The sequence below is a fragment of the Lathyrus oleraceus genome, chromosome 7, assembly GCF_024323335.1.
Source record: "Lathyrus oleraceus cultivar Zhongwan6 chromosome 7, CAAS_Psat_ZW6_1.0, whole genome shotgun sequence".
NCBI lineage: Eukaryota > Viridiplantae > Streptophyta > Magnoliopsida > Fabales > Fabaceae > Lathyrus > Lathyrus oleraceus.
In genome coordinates, this window is record NC_066585.1 from 342,864,505 (window position 1) to 342,882,175 (window position 17,671).

General features: G+C 32.7%; 3 protein-coding genes across 4 annotated transcripts; all 3 read right to left on the reverse strand.

Moving 5' to 3' along the window:
• Positions 1-3,688: 3,688 nt before the first annotated feature.
• Positions 3,689-4,064, reverse strand: LOC127105278 (isoaspartyl peptidase/L-asparaginase-like). The gene has a single exon (XM_051042444.1). It carries the CDS (start codon positions 4,049-4,051, stop codon positions 3,716-3,718), a length of 336 nt encoding a protein of 111 aa, XP_050898401.1. The 5' UTR covers positions 4,052-4,064; the 3' UTR covers positions 3,689-3,715.
• A 146-nt stretch (positions 4,065-4,210) lies between these two features.
• Positions 4,211-4,694, reverse strand: LOC127105277 (isoaspartyl peptidase/L-asparaginase-like). The gene has a single exon (XM_051042443.1). The coding sequence runs from the start codon at positions 4,691-4,693 to the stop codon at positions 4,211-4,213; it is 483 nt and encodes a 160-aa protein (XP_050898400.1). The 5' UTR covers position 4,694.
• Positions 4,695-10,699: 6,005 nt separating this feature from the next.
• LOC127105215 (endoglucanase 8) lies at positions 10,700-13,633 on the reverse strand. Of its 2 annotated transcripts, none has more exons than XM_051042380.1 (7): positions 13,440-13,633; positions 12,411-12,818; positions 12,236-12,328; positions 12,002-12,154; positions 11,392-11,500; positions 11,136-11,299; positions 10,700-11,044 (listed from the first exon to the last, which is right to left on the reverse strand). In XM_051042380.1, exons 1-7 carry the CDS (start codon positions 13,602-13,604, stop codon positions 10,718-10,720), a joined length of 1,419 nt encoding a protein of 472 aa, XP_050898337.1. In that variant the 5' UTR covers positions 13,605-13,633; the 3' UTR covers positions 10,700-10,717. The 2 variants fall into 2 exon arrangements, with proteins under 2 accessions (XP_050898337.1, XP_050898338.1); XM_051042381.1 differs by having other exon boundaries at positions 11,392-11,481; positions 11,986-12,154.
• Between the last annotated feature and the right edge of the window lie 4,038 nt (positions 13,634-17,671).

Here is a 17,671-nt window from a genome sequence, read left to right on the forward strand (position 1 = left end):
AACTCATCTGCAAAGAACCAATTCCATCTCATATAAACCCTCAGATTGCTTTGCAAACCCAACCGGGCAATTTAATTTCATTCGATCTCTCCAGTCAGGTTTGCCTTATTCCCATTACTTTATGCTTTTAATTTGAATGCTCTGAATGTATGAGGTATTATGGGTGAATTTGATACCCTTTTGATGCATGTGTTTGACAAGAGGTTTAGGCCTCCTACCCTTGGTTGCTTTTTGCGAGCTTTTTGTGAATTTTAATGGCATGATTCATGTGGTTACATTTTGATTTGGGGGCAACTCTTGATTACCCTATCTTATTTCTCTAACCTGTTTGTTGAGTTTTGTTTTGTGAGGGCTCATATGACTCTTGCAGAGATGCTTGCCTGGTGTTCCACTTTATTTGTGGGATACCACCTGGAGGTTTATCCCGATTACCTGTACTTACTCGCTTTCTTTGGTGGTGCTAGCTTGAGAGATCTCTGGGTTTCTTATCTCTTTATTTGTTGTTGCTTCGGATCTTTATCCGTGTGGTAGATCTCTTAACCCCCTTTATCTTTCCCGCATTTTACTACTTTTTGCCTAAAGACCTCCATGAATAGGCAATTGACGAATAAAAGGGATCAATAGTCAATCCCCCGTTATTCAGTGCGTCGTTCTTTAAGATCACACTACGTGTCGATGCTTCAGAACAAAAACCCCAGATCTTTTGTCCGGTCAGTCAGTGGAGAGGGTTCCACCTTTCTGAACCCCCACTTTTTGTCATGAGTTCACCTTGTCCAGGGTTAAGAGCTATGAGGTCTTATCCTCATTACCCTTTTTGCATGAGCATCCCTAAAACACAAACAAACTCATTGATTTTTCTTCTCCTAAGAACACGTTTACTCCTTCTACTACAGGCGAGTAAGTCTCCAAAGGTCGAGCATCCGGTAGATTGCATAGTAACGTCGTTCATCCCCAAACTTAACCCGTAGTTAGCCGAACTACGGCTTACTATGATTCTCATTCCAGATGAGATACGTAGGCATAAGACGCGACGTCTTAGCGAGCACACACTCCCCCCTAACCCATAGGTAGCCGAGCTACGAAGACTCTGATTCTCATATTCAGATGGGATACGTATGCAGTGGATGCGACATTCGTGCGAGTCATTTCCTTTTGACCCTTTTTTTTAGTAAATAGTACATTAGATAACCCACACCCTTTAGACAAGAACTACAAGAGTGGATCCCGTAAAGTACTACGGATGCGTAGGGGTGCTAATACCTTCCCTTCGCATAATCGACTCCCGAACCCAAGATTTGGTTGCGAGACCTTGTCTTTTCCTTTCCTTTTTCCAGGTTTACTTCGAGCGTTTCCTTTCCCTCCTTTGGGATAAATAACGCACCGTGGCGACTCTTCTGTCATTTCTTTTTTCGCCGGTTGTTTTTTCGCAGGTTGCGACACAATGCATGGCCAAAAGAGGTAAAAAAAACATAACTAGTTTGTGCAGCATGCTTAGAAAATCTGATTGGGCCAGCCAGGCCCAAAATCTGCCTAGAAAATCAAGTCATGGTGCCCACTTTAAATGAACATATCTCTCAAACCATGGATCCAAATGAGATGATTCCAAAAGGATGTGAAAGAGGACATAGCAAGGTACAATTGTTGCGAAGAAAGTATTTTCAAATAATGCCTTGAAGTGCAAGAAAACTGGCCAAGAAGTCTTGACAAATTTTGAAGATTTTGGACTTAGAAATTTTTCTAAGTGTCCTAAAAAAATGTCTCACTTTGACTAAGCATAACTTTCTCAATTATAATCCAAATGGAGTAAACTTTATATCTCTAGAAATCTTGGAACAAGAGGAAAAACTTTTATGTTGGAGAAATTTTCAAATGGAGCTTTTATCTTGATGCAAAATGGGCTTAAAGTGAGTGCAACGATCATGAAAACTTGCCCTAAATGGAAAGTCAACCATTTCCAAATTAAGTAACTTTTCCAATTCCTGATTAAATGATGAATCCATGATCCAACCTTGATCAAATTTCACATGTAGGATCCCCTAGGCATGGATTTTGAGATTCCACTCTCAAAATGTCAGGAGTTGACTTTTCTGGCCCCACAGTTGACTTTTCCCAAACTGTCTGATTCCCGATTCCATTGATCAATTGAAGCACTTCTAGCTCAAATAAAGAGCTGATTTTTTGTATGTAGACCCTTGTGGATATATGGAGGGCCATGGAAAAGAGTTTCACCCAAAGAATCAGAAATAAACTGATTTTATACCAAACCCTAGTTTTAGGGCAAAATGATCAGGAACTGATTGCACTGATTGCCAATGGATCTTTCTGAGATAATTGTGAATCTTCCTAGGCCAAGATGCCTCTCTAATCCTGACATGGATGAGATCCTCTACTTCCAACCAAACATTGCCTGTTGCAGGTAGCCATGAAACCCTAATTTCTGATTAAATCCAGATGAACACTCTGATAGCTTTGAATCCTTCACTGATGAACTGAGGACCATAATAAGATACTTGGACCCCCCTGAGACCCTTGAGACTTGTATACTTAGAAAATGAAGTCCAATTCTCAATCTTGCTTTGTGTGGGCTCCTTCTGTTAATGAGTGATCGATCAAAACCTGATCTCCATGTCACTAATGCAGTATGCAATGAGTATGACCTAATATGATGCTAATGAAGTGTAAAACATAATCCCATGCTTCCAGGAAAAATGAAGGGTAAAATTTGGGGTATTACAGTGTGATATTGCATTGTTCAGGGCTTTTGAATGAAAGTTATGTTTGAATTATTGTAATCCTTGTTTGGGGCTGTTATGAATTCCCTGCTACAACTTGTTGTTGGTGCCATGTTCGACTGACATTGTTGCATTATTTTGTTGTTGTTCTAGTTTAATTTTGGCATGACGATTTATCATATCCAATTCGGTGATGTATCACTAACATCCTCTAATCCTCTTGTAGGCATATCCTTTGCTCATAAGCGCATTTGCTGCCAACGGATCGATGCGGCGGACCAAACTGGTAGCAAGATGCGGTATCTGCATAACTCCTATGCTGCTTATAGAAGAATGCACCACTGATGTTGATTCCTTCTGCAGCAAATGCACTTCTGCAACAAACTTGTTTAGGTGAGCCAATCTCTTTCTCATGTTTCTTCTTCAACTTATCAATTTGTTTGTGGGCCTTGGTAGCTTTCTGCTCTACAACCATAATCCGTTTCTGTGCATTAATCGCAGGTTCTTCGGCTTCTTTAAGCCTGAAAGGCAGTTCACCTGCAGCTTGCACTGCTTCTGCAGTATCCTTCAATTGAGCCTGGAGCCCTATATTTCCATCCCTTAACACAATCCACCACCACTAATGCTCCATCAGTAATACGAAGCGCAACAGTAACCTCATATGAGAAGTCAATGTGCCCGGGTGAATCAATGAGATTAATGAGATACTCATTCCCGTTGCGCTCCCCCTTAAAACTCTTGAGAGAATCATCAATCATCTCATAGTATAGAGAGATACCAGTAGACTTAGAAGCAGTAGCCATTAGAAGAGACTGCTGATGTGCTAGCATGGCAAGTTATTGTTGATGCATTGCAAATGGAGATACAATGTTGCTCTTCTCAAAGAGGCTTATTATATCATTTTTCACATCTTTCCGTGGTTTCATTGGAGCTAAACTTGGTGTCACAGAAAATTAAGTTTGCAAATCAGAAAACTCTCTAAATCACTCAACTTTGGTATTTGTCCAAATTGCAACTTCAAAATACCCATCTTCAGTAGCACATGCTCTAAACATACCTGTTGTATTATAAGACATTGCAACTTCACCTGAAGCAGATACAACAACCAAACTAACAGCTCCTTTTGGTGTGCGCTCATGTACAACAAAATCCGCAGCTTCCTTTAAAGAAAGGCCTTTGAATTCCATTATTGCAGCCACATCTCTTGCTACGGTCACGCGGATTATTGCTTCGCCTATTCCTGTTGCAGAAACTGCACAAAATTCATTGGCATATGTTCCAGCACCTATGACGGGCGTGTCACCAATTTGACCACCCATTTTGTTCACCAATCCATCAGTTGATGTTGCAGAAGCTAGATTCCCATTACTGTCAACAGCTACACATCCAATAGTTCCAATTTGACTATCATCATTAGCCAATGATGTTTCTGTTTCATTCTTTATAGTATCCTTTTGGATTGGTTGAGTATAATCAATCTAGACCCTATTTTTATCTTTTGCCTGAATTAGTCTTTCAATATTTTCTGGAGTGATGAAATGGCTTGAATCTAAAGTCTCAACCCCTTGTTGTCTCACAAATTCCTCAGCACCATCAAATTCCAGATAAGTATGAGGAGTATGATCCATAACCAATCGAGCCAAAGAAACTGCATTAACGACAGTGCTAAGACCAGAAACAGCACCACATTTCATAGTGTTACCATCCATAATATAAGCTTCCATTTCAATGGTCCCTTTGTTGGTGAGAACAGAACCTCTTCCAGCATTGAAGTGTGGAATGTTTTCTAACTCACGAACAATAAGTTCAACGACATCTAATGGAGTCATGTTGGATTTGAGAGCTTTGACACCGATTTGTAGGCAGTGACGGAGGGTTTCTTCACGAGGTAGGTGGCGTTCCGGTGGAAGTGAATATGGAATGTCGCCGGCGCCGTCGTGTAGAGCTATTTCCCAACCCATTTTTTTTATGAAATGGAAAAATCAGGTTGTTTTCTGATTCTGACTCATACAAGTCTCGCTCGCTTGCGCAAATTTTGATGATGTAGGTGGAAATTCTTGAATATGAATGGAAAATTTTCCAATGTAATGAAGAAATATGAATGAAAATTTTGAATATGAAATGTAGAATTTTGAAAGTGAAATGGAGAATATAAATGCGGATGAAGAAATATGTATGGAATTTCTTTGAATCATGAAGGAACGGAAAATGAATATGAATGACGACCAAAAACAAAACTTTTTTGCACTTGACAGATAATTTCTTTGAAAGAAATTGAGAACTAGTAATGTGACAAGGCGAGATGAATAATCACTTCGATGAAACTGGAACGAAAGATGAAACATGAGGTTCACTTGATTCCAAAAAATGAAAGAGGTTTCAAATCTCGCATGGCTAAAGAGATTAATCATCTTATACCAAAATAAAAGAAACAAGGCCCAAAAGACAAACATGGACTGGTCGTGGTAGCAAGTCCAACAACTAACGTTGGTGCGTAGCATCATGACCAGATGGAATGGTCATGAAAAAAGAATGCAAACGAATGATTGATGGGAAAAAATTTTAGGGCCAAAATCAGGGTATGACAAGAAGTATCATGTTCAGTGCCAGAAGGCACGAAATGAACATATAGGGGTTTTGGTTTGACCTTCTGATTTTCATCAGGTTTTATAGATTATCTACAACCTAAACCTTTCCTGCCATTTCTGCTAACTCCATAGATCAAGGAATCCATTTTTCTTCTATCTATGCTTTTATCCAAAAAGTACTGGAATGCTCTGTCATGTTTGATGATGCAATCAGTACCAGACGCTTCTAAAATTATTTCCTCCTCTAGTTTTGAAATTTTTATTTTAAAAGCAGAGTTGTTACTTTCTAAAGAAAATACTTTTTCATTTAGAGAGGAAATATCTTTCTCGAGCTCTCTCTGAGTTTCAGAAGTAATTGTTTGGACTTGTTTAAGGTTCTCGTATTTACTCTGAAGACTCTGGTACTTTTCCAGCATTTCAGAAAGATATGATTCAACATCAGAATAAGATAGGTTAGAAAATACCTCTTCAAAATCGGAGTCGGATTCTATTTCTGATAATACCTTGTCTTCTGGTTCTTCAGAGCTTGTGTGATCCTCTATGGTTGCCATCAGTGCAACGTTGGCTTTTTCTTCATCAAAATCTTCTTCTTCAGATTTTGATTCATCACAGGTAGCCATCAACCCCTTCTTGACTTTGTAGAAGTTCTTCTTGGGCCTTCTTCCCTTCTTCAGCTTAGGACAATCATTTTTGTAGTGGCCTGACTCATTGCACTCAAAGTAGATAACATATTTTCTAGAACCTTGACTCTTTTGTCCAGACGAAGAATCGAAGCGACCAGCAGTCCTTCTGACTCCTATGAACTTCCCTTTACCACTTTGTTTGTGTTTCCAGAGTATAATGACTCTCTTTGAGATTAGAGACAACTCAACATCATCATCTGAGTCTTCATCATATCCTTCTGATTCTTCCTCAACTTGATAGGCTTTTGTCTTCTCAGGCTTGGATTTTAGAGCAACAGATTTACCTCACTTCTGAGGTTCATCTTCTTCTAGCTCAATCTCATGACTTCTTAAAGAACTAACAAGTTCCTCAATACTGATGTTGTTAAGATCCTTTGCCAGCTTCAAGGCAGTTACCATAGGTCTCCATTTTTTGGGAAGACTTATGATAATTTTCTTGACGTGATCAACTGTAGAATACCCTTTGTCTAGAACTTTAAGTCCTATGACAAGCATCTGAAACCTTAAGAACATAGTCTCAACTTTTTCATCATCTTCCATTTTGAATTCCTCTTATTTATGGATTATGGCCAACGCCTTTGTCTCCTTTACTTGAACATTTCCCTCATGAGTCATCCTCAGAGAGTCAAAGATGGATTTGGCAGAATCTTTGTTTGTTATCTTCTCATACTCCGTATAAGAGATAACATTAAGCAATGTGGTTTTGGCCTTATGATGATTTTTGAAGTCTTTCTTCTATTGATCAGACTTAGCACTTCTTGCTAAATTATTTCCTTCAGCATTTACTGGGTGAACGTAGCCATCGACTACAAGATCCCAGAGATCAACATCGTAATCAAGAAAGAAACTTTTTATTCTGTCTTTCCAATAGTAAAATTTCTCACCATCAAAAATAGGTGGTTTTGTATTGTAATGATCTCTATCATTATTAACAAAGTTAGCAGCGTTAGCAACAATCATTGTTTCTCACACAGCTGGATCGGTAGCGAACACTATGAGGTGTTGATAAATTTTTTATCAAAATTAGAAGCAGATCCTTGATACCAATTGAAGGTGTGAAAAACACAAGAAAGGGGGGGTTTGAATTGGGTTTTACAAGCAAAAGTTTTTTCCAAAACAAGAACACCACTAACAAGTTAATAATAAAGAGATAAAAACACAAGTATTTTTATCTTGGTTCGCTTGAAACTCAAAGCTAATCCAGTCCATCCTCCAAGGTGATTTTGTCTTATATACAAGGACTTAATCCACTATAATCAACAAATTACAATAAACACAGAGAATAACCTTCTTTGTCTTCTCAAGTATCCAACTAAATCTTAGTCTCCTTAAGGACTCACAAAGAACAATCTTCTTTGTCTTCTCAAGGATAACCTTCTTAAGGAATCAAGCAAATAGTTTGAATAATATTTTGTGTGTTACAAGATGCTTCTACACAAGTAGATTTTATACAAATGAATAACAAATACGTAAAAAAATTGTATACAAAAGAATGATAGTTTTTCACAAAGAAAATAACTTGTCAATATTTGTGTAACCGGTGTCAAAATATAGAATTATACAAATGAATAATATTTGTGTCAAAATATAGAATAAGCATAAGACCGTTGGAGGGGAAAATGGGGAAAACTCATTTGAGCGGCTATCCACTATTGGACGGGAAAGGAATGATACTGCGTATTGTCCTTTCGCCCATAAAATTAGTGACAGGTGTGATGTATAGTACCGTCCTTGCCCACAAAATAAGGTTGTGGAAAGTATGTTCATTTTGTACCATGTACTATTTGATCACGTTCCCATTTTGGTCTTATCTTCAAATTCATTGGCTTTTAAATAAAGTTTATGAAGCATGAAATGAAGAAACATAAAGTTGGATTCAGAAACTTCATGTCAGAACCTTGACAGCATCAGTAGTCTGGCTTGAGATCTTCAGTATCTTCAGAGTCTTCAGAATCCTCAATCAAAACCTTGATAACTCTAATCGTTTGGCTTGAGATCTTTAGAATCTTCAACTACATAACACAACTTCAGAAGCTTGCCATTCTTCAGAAGTTTGGTGATCAGAGTCACGTCCAGAAGCATGAACTGAAAGAATATTGCAGCAAAAACATAGTGTCTCCTCAGAAGCTTCTGATGAGTGAAACAATGCAGAAGGAGGAAGAATATTGCAACAGCAATATTGATGTCTTTCAGGACTTCTAATAGCTGGCGCAAAAAGAGGGATTTATAACACATAGTTCAGAAACTGATGACATTGCACATCATATATTCAGAATCAGAACTGGTTGTTAAAGCTACACAATAACAAACCATTAGGATACCAAAATTGTTCTCACACCAATACAATATAATTATCATCAAAACTCAAGGTATAGATGCAGAACCAAATCTTGTTCTAACATGTTTGACTGTACTAAAGGTTGGTACAATATTGATGAGTCAATGGATCACAATGAAGGTATGCTGAGGGAACACTATCGAGTGGAACTAGATAGAGGTTGGTGAGACTGCAGAAAGTTCCAAGCCTTTCGTATGCCCTACTCCCATGTCATAACGACATGTTCAAAGGTTCCACAGGATCCTTCCAACTTACTATCCTCCATTTACAAAGTCATAAACCTATGCAATGTTTACAAAATTAGCTTTTCAGTGGTAGCAAAAAAGGATTATTGGTCTGTATATCAAGGGGACATACTCTGGCATAATGAAATAATGCGAAGAAAGAAAAAAAGTCGCCCAAACAGCACCCGTATTCGAACCGAAATGGATACGGCGAACAAAATGGTGACATTATGTAGTTCATGCCGTCAGCCCGATCATAATCGTACAAACTGCCTCAGTGTTGGACCAAGCACAACAACATAATTTTAATTGTAAGCCTTTTGCTTTATATTAAAAACAATATTCATTTCATAAATATCATAAGATTCAGATACAATAACTTGAAAACAACAATTAAACAATAATTTAAACAACAATTAAACAATAATTAAACAACAACCCAAACAACTACAACAATAAAATAACATCACAAACAAATACAACAAATAAACAACATAACTATGTGATTACAACCATCAAAACAATTTTGTCAGAAGTATACATCATCATGTGAACGTCTCTGTCATTTTTAACATTCACCCCGAAACGAACATCTTAATTTTGGTTGAACGTGGTCTCAAGCCATTGAATTCTTCTGATTTTTCACCCTCTGCAATTTCTCCATCTAACCAACAGTTCAAGAACCTTTTAAGATGTTCAAATGTATCTACATTCCAAAGTCAGATCTTCATCGAAGGTTACACTGCTGAAATTAAATGGACATTTCTCTTGTGAATATAAGGACACATATATGAAGACATTTTAAAGAAAAATGGAAGGAGATTGAAGTAAAATGGAAGGAGACAATAAGAAGATGTGTGGAAAATTATGGGAAGGTGATGTTGTATGTATAGAAGGAGTGCGTAGGAGCAGTAGCCACATGCATTAGCGTCTCCACTGAGTGGACTATGCATGCGCCATTGCATGTGGCGCATTGGACATGCATGCACCACTCCTAGTGGCGACATGGACATGCATGCGCCAATGCGAATGACACATATGTTCAATAGTTTCATTGCATGCGCCGATGCAAATGACGCCTTGGTTAATTTTTAAATAAAAGTGGTTATATTGATAAATATTTTGAAATAATGATTATTTTGGTATTATGTTTGAAAAATATAATTATTTTAAACACTACTAGAAATTTCGCTTTTAGTGATTGAATTAGTGACTGAATTTTTTTGGTCATTATAGCCACCGAAATTAGACATCATGTTAATAAAATTTTAAAGGTCACTAAATAATATTAGCCACCAAATTAGTGATTGATATTTTGTGACCGTAATTTTCAGTCTCAAATAAGCGTTTGTATAAAATATTAATTTATAAAAACCTTTAGTGACCAAAAATTCGGTCAGTAATAATATTTTTTTTCTTTATTAAGTTACATCCCCAATTTTTTTACTTTTTTTAATATTTTAATTCCTTTTCAATTTTTATTTTTTAGTGAAAATTTCACATTTTTATTTTTCTAACAAATAAATTATATATTTATATAAGTAATTTGTCCATACAAATTTATTAATAAACAAAATATAATTTTAATTATAATAAATTTAATAAATTTTTTACATAATATTTAAAATTTTAATTTCTTTTATAATATATACAAGTTTGAAAGAAAATCGAAGTACTAAAATTAAGTTGCCTAATGGTCATTACCGATTTTTAAGTTTTTTCAGTCTCTAATTCGGTCACTAAACACAAATTTTTAATAGTAAAAAAAATTTTAAAAAAAAATTAGACTAAAAACATTTTTCCCTTTACATATCATAATAAATACTATATACATTAATGCGTGGATTTATTGATTGTCTAAAAGAAAGAAACTAAACATAAATAAAATGAAAAGTAGCAACTTGTAAACAAATGAACAAATAGGAAAAACTATATTCATTCTATAATAGAAAGTTTTGGGTTGTAAGATAACAAGCCTAAAGGCTGAAAACCCATTATACAATAAAGTAAAATTCAACTAAGATAATTCTCTTTCTAACTTAAATAATTAAATTGTTTACAAACTAATTCTACAATCCAATCATTCTAATGAGAAAGTATTCATAAGAACTCAAATGAAAAACTATGACTAAAATCCTAATTCAAATATATATCACGGATTACGTTGTTTGAAGTAAGCCAAAACTCCAACAAAAGGAGCATTTATATATGTAGCTGGCTCTGATTGAGAAACATTGAAGCGTGAATCTTGAAAAGAATCATCCTCTGATGGCCCTCCAACAATCGCACCAGTTAGTTGATTGATATTTGGTGATTTCAAATCAAAATATTTGTCTCCATCACGACACCCTATATGTTTAGGATACACATCTATTGATGGCATCGTTGAAGCTCGATGATGTATCTTCTGAGGAAATTTTTGTCCATATCCTACCATGTATGACATTCCTAACGGGTTCTTTCCTAGTACATAATCCACCTTAAAAAATAGAGAAATCAAGGAACATGTGTTATAGTAGCAATTAAAATTAAGAAATGTAGCTATGTTTATAGAATTGATTGATAATTACCTGAGATTTTGCAAGATCAATGAGGTAAGCTGGTTTGGCAACAACACTACCACAATTGACTGTTTTATGGTTAACGTGCATGTAACGTGCATATACAATTAACAGAAAAGAATATGATGTTACATGTTGCAAATTACTGGCTCCAGATTTGAATAAAAGTCCACCTAATCAACATCCAAAAATAAGTACTTATTCGTAAACAGGAATTCATATGATAACTACATGATAAGAATTGAGTGAGGAGTATTTCTCTTACCTTTAGAATATGTAACTGCTTTGGTTGGTGAGTCAGGCAACAATGAGCATATAAGATTGTCTGCATTGGGAATGAATGGATTTTGGTTTGGTGGATCGTTCATCACGCGCTGTTAAAATTTATATAATAAAATTAGATTTGAAAAATATCATTACATATTATTTTCTCCGTTTTAAAATTATTGTCATTTAAGATTTTTCCACACATATTAAGAAATACACTAATATATATGTTATTTCCTCCCTTTTAAATAACTATTTTTTAAGATTTCTGCACATAAATAAAAGAATGAAATAATGTTGTCATAAGGTCGGTAGTTCAACTTTTGTTCCACTCATGTTATAATTTTTTTCAAAAGAATATTGTTGTTAGAAATAGAACCCTTTCATTAGGGAAATTGAAACATAAAATAGTCACCTCAACAACTAATAAACTTATGTTAATTTTTAAAAATATTTTTGATGGTATTTTAGTTTATGTTGGTACCAAAAAAATCCATAAAAATCCATCAATAATTACAATTGATTCTTGCATGCATCAAATGGTACAAAACTAAATATAAATTGTTGTGTAAAAAAATGTTACACTAATAATAAGAAATGACACTAACCTGAGAAATTAGTACATTAATTCCAGCATGCTTTGAATCCCATCCAAACTCAGTTAAGGGTCCTAAGGATTGTATATTTGATTTCACAAAATTCCAATAAATTTGATCATTAGAAGCCTTATATAACCATGCAGCACCCCAAACTAGCTCGTCCTGAATTACAAGCAATAATAATAAGTTTGATAATATTTTTCTACATACAAATGATGAATTATAAGATCATGAAAACCATACCATGTAACCATTGAAATCACAGTAGAAGGGGCATGCTCCATTACCTATGGAATCATTATAACTTCCACGATGATTATTCGCAAAATCAAATACCTAAATATCATTTATAAATATTTTAATTATTTAGTAACAAAGCATTTGAAAAATGCATTATCGATTAATAAATGTAGGATACCTGTTTAGCTCTGCTAACAAGAGTTTGAGAGTATCTACTGTCATTTTTGCTTAATGCAATGGATGATGCAGCGAGAGCAGCCGCGATTTCGGCAGAAACCTCGGAACCGGGCTTACTCGTAGTGACAACATATGTTTTCCTGGAAGTGTCCATGTCTTCTGGTCTTTCCCAACAACCGTGGTCGCTATTGGGATCTCCTATTTGTGCTATAACAACGTTTGGATCTTTGGTTGCTTTTAGAAAATAATCGGTTCCCCAACGAATTGCTTCGATTGCATGTTGTAAATCGGGACCCATGAGATCTCCAAATTCTATGACACTCCAAGCTAGCATGGTGGTTGTAAATGCCATTGGGAAATGGAACTTTACGTTGTCACCAGCATCATAGTATCCACCATCCATACGCACCTGTTTTGGGAATGTACAAATGGTAGCAAATCAAGTTTTTTATCAAAAACATTAAAGGGATTTCAAACAAATGAAAATAAGAAAAAATTGATAAATAAAAATCTATTAAGATTATTTTGATAGCATGCTAATCAATGGTTTCTTATTGAAACACTATAAAATTATTTTGCTCAAAGTTTAAAAACGAATTTCAATATCATTCCTATAAGTATGATTTAATTAATAATACACTTTTTTATTTTAGTATAGTAAAATGCCTGTTAATCGAAACCTGAGTCGTTAAACCAATTGGACCGAGAATCAAACCCTTAACTAATATGTTTGGATTTGAAAATTGGCAGGTAATAGAATCAAAATTTAAATTGAAAAATCCATAAAAGTAAAAAAAAATGGGGATTTAGACTATTAGGGTCAAAACAGATTTTACTTTTGATTTATAAAAAATAAAAAAAAAAGTCTAATCCTAATTTAATCTTAAAACCTGAAACCTATAGGTACATTGGTTTAAGGTTAGAATATAAAATCAAAGCTGATGACTATTCAGGTGAATGAAAACATGAAAATGCATGCATAGAATCAAAATAGAATGAGTAACCACCTAAAGAATTTAATAAAACTTACACGAATATCAGATCCATCATTGAGTGCAGAGTTTTTTCTCCATGTCATACGTTGAGAAGCTGGCAAATATCCTGACCTTTGGCCTTCGAAAAACAAAATACTTTTTGTTAATGCATCAGCATAGTTACCTGGAGCTGATTTTACAATTGTAGTAGACATTATCATTGTTATTAGCAATGCAAGTTTTGACAATATTGTCATTTTGTTTTCTCTCATGTTTTTTTTTGTAACTCTTTTTTCAGTTTCAAGTTTGAAGTCTGTTATTTGAGCCTTCATCATGTCAAGAATATATATAGTTAAACAATAATGGAGCATTTATTTGTTGGGATTCATATCTGAAATTTGATCCTAAGTTATCAATTATATGCAAATGAAAAAGGTAGGGTTTTGTTTATGTTAATTCATTTCTAACATAGAAAAGAATCCTAGATAGTTTAGTTAATAATTATTGATTTGGATATTTTATTAATATTTATATTAATTTAGATTAGTTATTTTTCTGTTATAGAATAATCTCTTTATTATTTTTTACAAGGAATTCTTTTTTACAAAGAACATTTACTTTTGCGATTTATTAAATAATTGAGGTCTCTAATCTATATATAATCTATTTAATGAACCTAAAAAAATAAATTTTATATATAAAAAGGATGGAGTGAATATTGGTGCTATTATGATAGCTAAAATGTGTTTAGAGTAATACTTAAGTATAATTTTCATTTGGAATTAAAATCAATGAAATCATAGAAAAGGCAGTAAATTTTTATACTATGAAACAAGAAGATCAAATAAGAAATAAAATAAATATTTATTTGATTTGATTGATTTTTAATTCAAACGGAATATTACTTTGTACACATTTTGCACAATCACAAAGACCTATGACAAACTTTTACAACATAATAATAGCTAACCTATATTAATATATAAAAATACAATTTAAAATATCCAAAATCAATAATTCCTTATCAATTATCGGATCTTTGAATTTCAATGTGAATTTTTTTTAAAAATAATTTTTAAAAAAAATTCTAAAATAATCAATATTTTAAAAAAATATCGAAATAATTACATTTCAAAACAAATGAAATAGAATATTATAAAAATAATTATTCATGATATAATAAAAGTTAATCTATGTTGCAATATATAGAAAACTAAATATCCACCCCATGCAACCATGTCATAAATTTATGTAATGGTTATCCTTCATGATAAAAAATTAAAAATCAAACCTTTTAAAGTTGACTTACTTTTTAATCATATCATTCCATTTGAATTAAGAAAGATTTTATAGTTAAAATTTCTTAGAAAAATATAAAGCAAATGTAATTTTTTTTAAGTATATACTATCGAATATTATTTTTAGATACTTCCTTACCTCCTTTTAAACAATGTATCAAATACTTCACTTTATTTTTGATAAAGAAGTTTTAAAAGCGGTGTAAATAAGAAATAAAGAGAAACATTCCTTAAGACTCTTTTAAATATTTTTAAAAAATTTAGATCATTGGTAATAAACATTTGTATTATTTTAAGTCTTTTTTTTAGCATTTGATTGTGTTAGAAACTCTTAAAATTATTACAGCATCAATTGTTGCTTGTTTAAAATATTCTAAACTCTTCAAGGGTTAGAAACTCCTTAAAATTATTACATTATCAATTGTGCTTGTTTTTTTTGTATATTAAAAATTTCTTAAATCTGTTACGGTATAAATAATTGTTTTTGGATATTATTTAATTATATTCTAATACTATTATATAAAAATATCTTAATATTAATTATATTAATGGTTTATTATTTAGAAATCTTAATTGATTAGTCGTCAATTTACATTATAAACTCAATTAGATTTCTATTTTAATTTTCATATGATTTTGATAACTTATTAGTTGATATGAGATCAAATATAGAAGATATAGTGATAGTTTATTTTAAAATATTGATAACTCTGTCTAGTTATCCCATTATATATGACATAAATGTTTGGCTATAATAATTATTTATTATTTTGAAGTCTTAGTTGAATCATAACTAGAATTCAACATGTTCATCATTTATTTATGTTTTAAAGTATTGCTATCAAAATATTTTATTAAAGATATAAGTATTTCTAATATAATAGATATAAAATATCATTTAAATTTAGGAAGATTTTATGTATGTTTCTTGATGATGTCTAAGATATCTAACTACTATAATAAATTTATTTAAAATTTTGTTATTATAATAAATTTTTAATTGCTGTTTTAAATTTTATTTTTCAATTATAGTGAAGTGTTTGCTATTTATTTATTTATATGATTTATTATTTAAATAACTTGTATGTTTAAAGTACAATTATAACTTTTTATCACAGTATTTAAAAATAAATATTGACACGCACACCACTAATAAAGGGATTTGTCTTGCTAATAGTGCAACTACTCACATAATTTTCAAGGATAAAAAGTATCTCTTATTTTGTGAAGCTAAAAATTGATGTCAACAATTTATGCGGAACCTCAAAAATAATTAAAGGTTCTAGAAGAGCAAGTGTTTTGTTATGTGGGGGAATAATATTACACATTAAGAATGCATTATGTTTCTCTAATTCTCATAGAAAATTATTAAATTTCAAAGATATTAATCTAAAGGGATACCACATTGAAATAAAAGACGATGGATATATTAGATATCTTTATATTACACAACATAATTTGTACTAACATATATTAGTACAATTGATAGGGTAAGTGTATCATATGTTTAGCTTGTTTTACTTTCGATTTCTTCTATATTTTTATCATTCCTCTTCGATGTTATGCATTTTTACTCCCCTTTTATGTTTGCAAGTAATAAGAGGTAAATGGGGCGAATTGGGACGAAAAAGGTAGAAGATTGCATGAATTAGAGCCTTCTAATGCAAATATTCCGAGGACAACACGGTCTGGTCGTGTCCCATGACACGATTCATGTTGCCCCCTTGAAGTCCCCTCCATACATCAAACCTGAGGTTGGCACGACCATCTCATGTTCCAAGACAAAGGCGCGTGTTAGCACCTTAGGCATTTACAAATTCTTGACTTCTTTGCTAAGTTTATGACCTTTTGATATTTGTAACCTCCATTTCTTTTATGATTGGTGTTAAGTGGCAATTATGCTCGAAATAAGTGTAAATTATTGGTGATTTATGATCTAATTTAGTATAAATAGAGTCCTAGAGTTTGAGACAAAAGGGGGAGACACCTGAGAGTGACACTTAGGGAGGATCTATCACTTTTTCACTAGAAATTCTTGAAAAACTTATTATTCTCTTAAATCTCTTAGCTTTAAGCTTGGTTACATTCTAACTTTGAGCATTTTATAATATTGTTATTAGAGTCTTGTTTTCATCTTATTTTCATTTTGTAATTTAATTTATTTACCTTTAATCTTTTACTTTTCCACGACTACAAATAATACATTTCATGACAAAGATTTGCCTCATCCAACAAAAAACCGAAGTATAATGTCAAGGTGCATCATGTTTTATTTCTTTAATAAATAAATACCACATATTTTCTCGGTTTCTAAATATAACCGAGAGGAAAAATAATTCATGACATGTTTCAAATCGCAGTAAGAGTAGTTTATGCTTTTATTTCTTTAAAAGTGGTGATTTTTTTTATAAAAAAAATAATGATTTATTCCTTTTCTTATATTTAATAACTAAGTGATTATATTATCAGATTTTATTATAAAAGCACTCGGTAATTAGATTTTATCCTAAACCTAACTTATATGTAGCCGCTTCAAACTTATACGCATCATACTTTAGGATGGATTGTAAGATAGAAAACATATTCAATGTTCTTCTATCTTAAACAAAAAATTTCTTCTTCTCTTGCAATTCATCCAACATAATGGTGTTGACGTTGTTCTATTTTTGGAATAACCTTCTTATGTTGTTATTCCAAGAAAATATTTCATAATTAATTGTTTTTCACAATTGACAATATTGGGAAATTTATTCATAAACATTGTATAAATTGCAAGCACAATTATCTTGTTCTCTTTCATGTGAATGCATTTTCCATGAAAACATTTGCACAAGATAATGAAATCTCTCTATGATGAATTACAAGTGCAGAAAAAAATTATGCTCGGTAGGAACAGATAACTTATCAAAAATTTAAACAAATTTGTTATTCTCCAAGAATCCATAGTCAAAATCTAGATTTGTTTAAATAATTTATTTTAATATTCTGTA

Coding starts and splice junctions, on each gene's coding strand:
- LOC127105278 (XM_051042444.1), bottom strand. CDS start 4,051: ATGGGTGGTCAAATTGGTGACACGCCCGTCATAGGTGCTGGAACATAT.
- LOC127105277 (XM_051042443.1), bottom strand. CDS start 4,693: ATGGGTTGGGAAATAGCTCTACACGACGGCGCCGGCGACATTCCATAT.
- LOC127105215 (XM_051042380.1), bottom strand. CDS start 13,604: ATGATAATGTCTACTACAATTGTAAAATCAGCTCCAGGTAACTATGCT. Junction 12,329..12,410: donor TTGTTAGCAGAGCTAAACAG/GTATCCTACATT, acceptor AATGATATTTAG/GTATTTGATTTTGCGAATAA. Junction 11,045..11,135: donor TTGATCTTGCAAAATCTCAG/GTAATTATCAAT, acceptor CTATTTTTTAAG/GTGGATTATGTACTAGGAAA.